Source organism: Enoplosus armatus, chromosome 23 (genome assembly GCF_043641665.1).
Source record: "Enoplosus armatus isolate fEnoArm2 chromosome 23, fEnoArm2.hap1, whole genome shotgun sequence".
NCBI lineage: Eukaryota > Metazoa > Chordata > Actinopteri > Centrarchiformes > Enoplosidae > Enoplosus > Enoplosus armatus.
In genome coordinates this window covers 5,963,620-5,972,160 of record NC_092202.1, presented here as the reverse complement: position 1 = coordinate 5,972,160, position 8,541 = coordinate 5,963,620, and the positions used below count along the sequence as shown (strand labels likewise).

The window sequence follows — 8,541 nt, the reverse complement described above, 5'->3', positions numbered from 1 at the left end:
TCGTCACGTTTTATGTGTGTCCCTCTGCATCCTTGCGCTCCCTCCAACAACAATACATCCAGCCCCCTTTAGGAAACCACAAATGAATGCAAAATAACACAAAACAAAAAGGAATAATTATAAAACAAGTGGTGGGAGGGGGTTGGGGGAGGAGGAGGGGAAGGAGCAGGGCGGCGCAAAAAATATACTTTCAAGAGAATTTTCTTGTACACGGTGGATGTATTGTTGTTGTTGTGGTTTCCATTCTCACAGCCGTAGAAAGGTGCTGGTGCTCTGAGCCTGCAGGAACTTCACTCATTCCAAACACCAGAACTGGATAGGCAGGTCCCTAAAGTAACCACAGGAGAGGGCGTGTCAAGGAGCACTTTCGCTTATTCCCATTGGCTGACAGCGTTGCGATGTCGCTCCTCCTTCAGATTTCCCCTGCGTTTGCTCCTTTCTCCCACCAATTTTTCCATTTCAGCTTCTTTGTATCCAAAATTAATACGCAGCACTTTAGAGTGAGTCAGTTTTTGTTTATTATTTCCCATAGTCTTTTTATACCTTGCGGTACATTAGCGCTCAAGGCATATTGTATTGAGTGGCCCCCTGTGTGCGTTAGGAGACCACAGCTGCGGCGGTGGAGGATGAGGATGTGACTCCTGCGTTGGAGGTGCTGTTGGGGCCGTAGACGCCGGAGCCGGCCTCCTGGCTGCTGTTGCTGAGCAGGCTGGAGTTTCCGGCCCGCAGGATGGCCCCGGCGGCGCTGCAGTGCGGCCGCGGCCCGGGCTCCGGCGTGTAGGTGAAGGTCAGTGTGGTGGAGTAGATGATGCCGTCGTTCCTAACCAGCGTGACGGGCACCTGGACGGGCTGCCGCACCCAGCGCCAGCCCTCGCGGAAGGCAGAGATGTCGGGCACTACGCACAGCATGCTCTCCGCACACCTGGAGGGAGTTTGGTGGAAAAGAAACAACATGATGTTCAAGTTATCAGATTTACTCTTGATACAAAATCAAAAAAAAAAAGATGGTCACTCTGAGGGTTTTACTCAGAATGAGTAATAATAAAAGGCAAAACTGCCCAAAACGTAATCTTAAAAAAACTCAAACACCATGGGCTGGAGGACTGCAGTCAGGGAGGTCCAACTGTTTCGCTGATTATACAGCTTTAGCACCAGCTGAATCACTAAAACTGAAAGCTATTTCTTGCATCAGCCGATTGTGCCATTAGCATTCACAGGATCTGCAGCATTAAGCCTGACAGAGAGCATTTTGAAAGCTTTCATCAATTCAAATTACAATACTAACTTATTCTCATCTCCATTATATTCATTAACTTAAAGCCCGTCACTTTCCATGACAGTATGATCCCTAATAAATCCTCAAATTAGTTGTAATGGACAATTTGTATGCTAATGGACAAAAAGAGAAATTTGAGATAGTCTGGTGCAGACAATGGATCTCATTTTGGCAAAGAAATGGAAAGGGCCCTTCAAGTTCCCTGGTAAATGACAGTGTGCATAAAAAGTGAGAATTAAAGAATACAAAAGAACATAGAACATTTACCCAAAATCAGGTATGACCTTTAAGAAAAACGAAACCAAAGTAAAGACACACCTGTACATGGTCTCAGCCTCAACATCTCCGAACCAGACCCGCAGATTTGGAGTGAAGTTCTGTCCTGTCAGCTCCAGCATGGCGACGTCGCCACCACCGTTTAGCTGCCGACAAAAAAGATCAGTTAGAAACCTCGCTGATATAAAACGGACTAAACCTACACTGTGAGCAGATGTACGTGGACGGCAAAAGTACAACAAAGCTGAACTCCCATGTTGGGGGTTGTGTCTCTTCAGCGTGTACCTGTAAGCTCTCTACCACAGGCACGGGGGTGACAGGCGAGTGGACAGGGCCCATGCCCTCGTAGAAAGTGTATTCGGCCTTGTCTGTGCTGATGATTGTCCAGGAGGCGCCGTCGTTGATCATCTCCTTGTTTGGTTCCTTTGGGCATGGAGTGGCCTAGCAGAAGGGGAAGAAGGGGAGATGCGACCTTAATGCACCTCAGGGGCAGACACATAACCACCAACAATTACACTCAATCAAGACTACTCTCCTCAAGACTGCAATCAAATGTCCATCTTTGGCTTTGCAACCGTCTAAATAAGTAAAAATGCTGGAGGTAAGAGAACTGCACACAAGAAATGGCATCCGAAGGACAGACAAAGGATTGATGCAGAATTGAGCTGAAATTAACTTTCAATCTTAAAGTACAGAGATCACTTCCTTTTTCAGAATGCTGAAGCAATCATCCTCAATCATCTTTGAACAGTGTAAGATTGACTGGATCTGAGGGCGAAGTGACCTCAGACACTGAATTGATGTGTAGAAGTGCAGCGATGGCAGATGTGAAGTGTGTTTGGGTGAGACACTAACTTGAAACTGGATGATCCTTTCTTGGGAAAGGCACAGGTACATGCGTTCTGTGTCCTTCAGGTAGAAGGCACACTTGTGGAGCTGGGAGACGGGGTCGTCGGCGTCCAGCAGCGCCGTCTGCTTGTCCACCTTACGGATGATCTGAAACGGGAACAGAGAGAGAGATGGAGAGATTAGCCAACTGGAAGATAGATGGGAGAATGGAGAGAAGGGAAAAGGAAGGATGGAAAAATAGGGGGGAGGGAGGAAGAGGAACAAGTCACATTACTTTAAAAGGAAGTCAGAAGGGAATGAAGGACGGCAGCAGATAAGGGTGGAAGAAAATAAAAGAAAGCTCAGTGGGTGCTGTACTCTCATATCTGTTTATTAAAGAGTAAGGAGATCGTTAGCTTAGCTTAGCATAAAGACGGTAAAAGGGGGAAACAGTTGGCCTCTACAACATGAAGACCATTGTCTATACAATAAAGATTTCCCCAGAAAAACTATTCCTTTAAACAATTCCTACTTGCAATGATTTTGGTGTCATGTTCCTCTATTTTATTCTCTTAGCTGAAGTTTCTACTTCTGTTTTTTCTAGTCTCAAATGATGCATTTCTTTTACCAGTCTGGGCAGGGCCATGCCGGTGACGGAGCAAACCAGCTTGACTGTCTGGCCGTAGTGGATGTAACCGTCTCTCACAGTGAACTCTTCTCCTTCTGATTCCTCGTCATCCACTGAAGAAGAAGAAGAAGAAGGAAGAAGTCAGTGCTGCTGCAAACCACCCACAAGCCTCAGCATTTTCTACAAACCCACATTCAATCAATCAATCTCTTTCTTTTTCTGAGTGACGAAGCAGCTGTGTAATTACTATAATACAGCGTTAGTTACAGTTGCAACGAACGGAGAGAAACGGGAAGACAAAGTGACAAGCTGTCAAACCACGTTCCTCATTTCACTCCTGCTGAAACTCTGTATGATTTGAAGCTTTTTTGTTTAATGTTTGTGTTTCACCATCAGCTCAGGCTGAACGAGACTCACACAGGTGGATGTAAAAGGCGCCCCACTGCTGGGAGCTGGCGTGGAAGTTGCCGCCCTCTACGTGTAGATAGCGCGTGCTGACTGTTTGGGACCGAAGTCGGTTGAACAGTGCCACCTTGGTCCCCGATGCAATGCACACTGTGGACAAACATGAACACACACACACACACACACACACACACACACACACACACACACACACACACACACACACACACAGACAGGTTACACAATGACCCAAACATGACATGTCGCTAACACGTCAGCTGTGTTAACAGCGTGAGGAGGTGATGAGTACACTACAGGTGTGCCACATGTGACATAACTGGGTTACTGGACTCTCAGGTGAAGTTACACTGACCTCTAGTGGTCAAATAATAATAATAATAATAATAATAATAATAATAATAATAATAACGATACTGGATAATCAACTATACAGCACCTTTCAAAAATCAAGATTAAAACATTTATAACACCAAATAGAATAAATAAATAAAAGTACAAGTACAATAACTAAAAAGTTTTTTTAAAAAGAAGAGTGAATTTTATAGAGAAATAAGTAAATAAGTCAGCAATATAAAAAAGGGTTAGGAATGATGAATGATGGGCAGGTGAAACTGCTTAAAATCATAGCTTAATTTCTTTTTTTTCATAGCTTAAATTCTGTAAAAACAGTGTGCTTTTATACCTTTAAGTGCCTTCTTTTATATCCTTTATACTTTTCTTTTTCTTATCCCTTCAGGTCACCGTGTCTGTGTTGCCATTTTGGCCAGGCCTCTCTCCAAAAATAAATTAATTTGAATAAATTCAAATTCATAAAAGGTCCCACCGATATTCTTAAAGTAACCTTAGCTTAACTTCAACATAATCATTTTTAGCCTTATGCTTAAATGAGTGAGTAGCAAACGATGATGGTGATTTTTACATCCATGCTGCTGTTGTCAGAAATCTGTTGCAATAGCTGATAGTACTTAAAGTTAAAGAATACACCCAAACAGTAAACACGTAGGCCACATTTGAATTACAACACACACCACAGCTATTGACAAACAAAAGGAAGTCTATGTGTGTACAATCCCACAGCCATCAGAAGTCATCAGTATCTCCAGCACAAACTTACAGTCAGCGTTTTTGAGGGACTGCTTCTTTTTGGAGGGCTTGGAGATGACTTTGATCCTCTTGCTGAGGAAGACACCGATGTCAGCGCTGTTGCCGTAGAACATCTTGACAGACAACATGAAGTGCTTTCTCTTGTCGGAGTCGGATATGTACAAGGTTTTGGCTGTGCAATAATTCTGGTGATGAGGGGGCACATGGTTGGGGAGGCAGAGGAGAGAAATCAGAACACATTGGATCAATTTCTGCTGCAACTTTTCCTTGAAAAGGGTCAGAAAAAGTCTACAGTGATACAAGAACGCAGCTCATGTTCAATTAACAACGTCATCTGTTACATATTTGTCACCACTGTCAAGTGTCTTGAGGTAAGACATGCAGCTATGGCAGCTCCTAGTAAGTAACTGCATGTTTCTGTATGAAGTTACATAACAGAGTGACACTGTGTGTTGTACCTTTCCCTCTAAGTTTAGCTGTTGCATTTCTTGGTCGCTGTTGCCGATGCCGATGAAGGCACAAGGCTGCGACTCCTGCTCGGAGCAGCCGTCTCGCTCCATCTGTTCCTTCTTTTTCTTCCAGCCGCTGCCCATCAGGTAAACGCAGGGAGGAGGGCAGAAGAACCTGGAAACGTGCACAAATATTTAGGATGCAAATCCCTAGAACCATCTGAAACACACCCTCTTTTCTCCATCACTGATATTCACAGCATTTTTCTCACGTTAGCAGATGCTTAAGAAGCCGGCTGAGTAAGTCCCACATCAGATACCAAATGTTTGTGACCCTTTTTGCTCCTGTAACAAATATCTCAGCCTGTTACTGTAAACAAAAGTAAAACAAAAAAACTAAAGTTTCCTTAAAAAAATCAAACATATCAACAAAAATAATATTTTTGAAAGGTACATTCCCAGGACATAGTCACTGGACAAACAGCAGTGAGTACAAACTAGACAATGTGCATCTCTTCATTTACACCAGAAGAGGGCAGACCTGTACCAAGCTTCAACAAGACTGTCAGAAACTTGCATCAACATTCTCTTATATGTGCAATTGAACTAAACACTCTTTCCACAAGCTAATTTAGCAGATGTTAACATGAGCAGTCCAGCATGAAATTGATCTGTTAATATTCATATAAACCAGAATTTCAACAAAAAGGTAACTTTTTCCATTTCAGGATTTCATACATTTTACTGCTCTTCTCCTTTAAGAATATTTTCTGACGTCAAGCAAAGAACTCCATTAAGAAAAATGTCAACTTTAGCCTTTATCAAAAGTCAAATCATCTCTGAACCAACACACTTCAAATAAATTTATGTGCGTCAGTGTGGAACTGGAAAGCAACCTATTTCGCAACACCAGTGTCTGTCTCTGTGGGTGTTTGTCTACTTTCACCTCCTATAAAAAGCTCAGACAGAAAGAGGCAGCTAGAAAGAGGGAGACAGCACATTTGCATTCTACATGCACCCACTTTCTTGGGCTCCCTGGTTACGATACAAGTAATCAGAGGTGTGAGCCAGACAGATACGACATGAACAACATGGGTTTTTATGCAAGCCAAAGGATGTTCTCTGAACACACAAGAGGCAGAAACCTGACTTTGCGTATGTGAAGTGAATATTGTGACTGTGACAGAAATCCCTTTGAGACTAGCAACTCATTCTGACACTTGTCTGTGATCCGCTCTATTGGTTACAGATACTGTGGTTTTAACTGAGCACCCACGTTTAAAGCCCTGCATCAGCACATCTTTGAGCAACTCACAATCCAGCAATGACAAGAGTGTTTGAATGGTTCCCCTCACTGGTGTCACTTTAACTGGACAAGACAGCTACAATTTATCGGAGGGATTCATCTCAGTCTCAACCCTTTCTCCATCTTTCCTGTTGTGCTCCAACTCTCCGAGGTGTCTCGGGAGTTGGCCCGCAAACGTCTGATTGACCAAGAGATAGGCCTGATGAGATCGCAAGCAGCGCTGCAGCTCGGCCAAGAAAGCAGGCGGAGGATGGAGGGCTGAAGAGAGTTGCATAATGAGCAAGAGGGGAAAAAGTTTGAGAGTGAGACGTAGAAAGGTGAGAGCAGAGTTACAGGAAGGGTTTGAGGAAGAGAAAGACGAGTTTCAGAGTTCAAGAGGGCAGAAGAGAGAGAGAGAGAGAAAAAAAAAAGAGTAGTGATCACCCTGCACTTGCATGGAAATTACAACAAAGCAAGACAGCAACAGGTTACGTTGCCCGGTGAACCTCTGAGACCTGTCTGCTCTCATCCTTGAACCCTAACTGCTCCATGGTTTAACCAGTGCATTCCCCCGGGAGCCTTTTATCTCCTCTCTTCCCATCACTCCTGACTCCCTCCCTCCCCCTTTTCCTTCCGCCTCTCTGCGGCCTTCACCTGAACGTGGCCTCACACAGGAGGTCGCCGCTCATTTCCTCCTCTGACCTGGGAGGTCAGAAGGGTCGAGATGCCAACGCTGCACAGAGGCAAGCTGGATTGTGTGTTTTTCATTCCCCCTTTAGTCTGATGCCCTTAAGTGACATACGTTACCTGTCCATAACTCCTGGCAATGAAGGGGGTCCGCTTCTCAAAGGCAGACAAGGATTAGAAGATGAGACCATGTTTGTGTTTCTACATGATGCTAATGACTCCCTTTATGGCTGTTTACAATCATTGTACCAAACAATATGTCATTGTCATCATCCATAATGACAATCATCTTGCAGATTGATGCCACCCTCATATCTGTCCGATTAGCTTAGCTTAGCTTAAAGACTAGAAACAGGGGGTAACAGCTGGCCATCTCCCAGCCAAGAAATAGTCTGGCACCCCCTGTAGAGCTACAACTTGTCGTTTTAACATTTCAGTTTTTGTACAGATTAAACAAACAAGATATGACGTGATAATTAGTGAACTTCAGAGCTGGTGAATTGTGTTACTGTTGGACAGAGCCAGACTAGCTGTCTCCCCCCCCGTTCCCAGTCTTTAGGCTAAGCTACGCTGGCTGCAGCTTCTTTTTTATCAAACAGATATGAGAATGGTGTCGATCTTCTGATCCAACTCTCAGCAAGAGAGTGAAATGGAAAGGATGTGAAGTGTTAATCCTATACTGCAGAGAGATCCAGAGAGATTAGACAAACTGATAAAATTGGGTGCATTTTTCCGTCTATGAATGCGTTAAACCTTCAAAAAGCTTCTCTCTCAAATCCAACAACGTTCAATGATTATCAAGGCCTGAGGAAACAGGAATCACACCAGGGAAGAAGCTGCTGTTTGCATTTCACTCACCTTTTCTCATTGCCATAGGATTTCTGTGCAACCTTCGCGTGCAGGATCATGACAGTTTGGTCGCCTCGCTCCTTCAGGTAATTCCTCATCGCTTCTCTGCCAGATGGAGAGAGGGAGACAGAAAAGAGAGAGAGAAATGTGTTTATTTTGTGATGCAGCAGATGAGGTGAAGTGATACTGGGTGTGTTGAAACTTAAAGCTGAAGCAGAGGGAGCCTCAAGGGTCGGTGTGGGGGTCCCTGTGCATCGTCGAGCAGGTTTTAAAAGGCAACGCATTAATGTAGATGGTAAAAAAAGAGAAAAGTGTGAAGTATGGAATGAGCACATACAGAAACGCACGTGCACACATACAGTACACTCGCAGTGACCTCTGGCAAGCCTCAGAGCCTGCTAGCCAAAAAAGCTATGCTCTCCCCCAGCTGGGTCCGTTTGAGGTGGGGGTGGGCTGAACCGTTAATGACCGGCTCAAAGGGACAGTGAGGAGCAAGGGGGAGAAGAGAAGGGAGAGGAGGAAGAGCGGGGTTTGGGGGAGGAGGGAGGTAAAGACAGAAAAAAGGGGAAAAAAGAAAACACCAGAGCTGAAAAAACAAAAACAACAGAGTTGAGCTCACCAGCAAAGATTCCTCATCTCGTGTCAAAATGTTGCAAGGTCTGCGCTCCAATTACTGCTGTCAACTGTGCCAAACCCCCCCACACCTCCCCACCTCCTTTACACAAACAAGCCC

At 44.5% G+C, this 8,541-nt stretch overlaps 1 protein-coding gene across 1 annotated transcript; it reads right to left on the bottom strand.

The window, feature by feature from the left end:
• Nucleotides 1–554: 554 nt before the first annotated feature.
• Nucleotides 555–7,906, bottom strand: rbpjb (recombination signal binding protein for immunoglobulin kappa J region b). Its single transcript, XM_070929650.1, has 9 exons — nt 7,818–7,906; nt 4,997–5,162; nt 4,549–4,723; nt 3,426–3,563; nt 3,009–3,121; nt 2,408–2,548; nt 1,838–1,993; nt 1,595–1,698; nt 555–922 (listed from the first exon to the last, which is right to left on the bottom strand). Exons 1-9 carry the CDS (start codon nt 7,904–7,906, stop codon nt 598–600), a joined length of 1,407 nt encoding a protein of 468 aa, XP_070785751.1. The 3' UTR covers nt 555–597.
• Between the last annotated feature and the right edge of the window lie 635 nt (nt 7,907–8,541).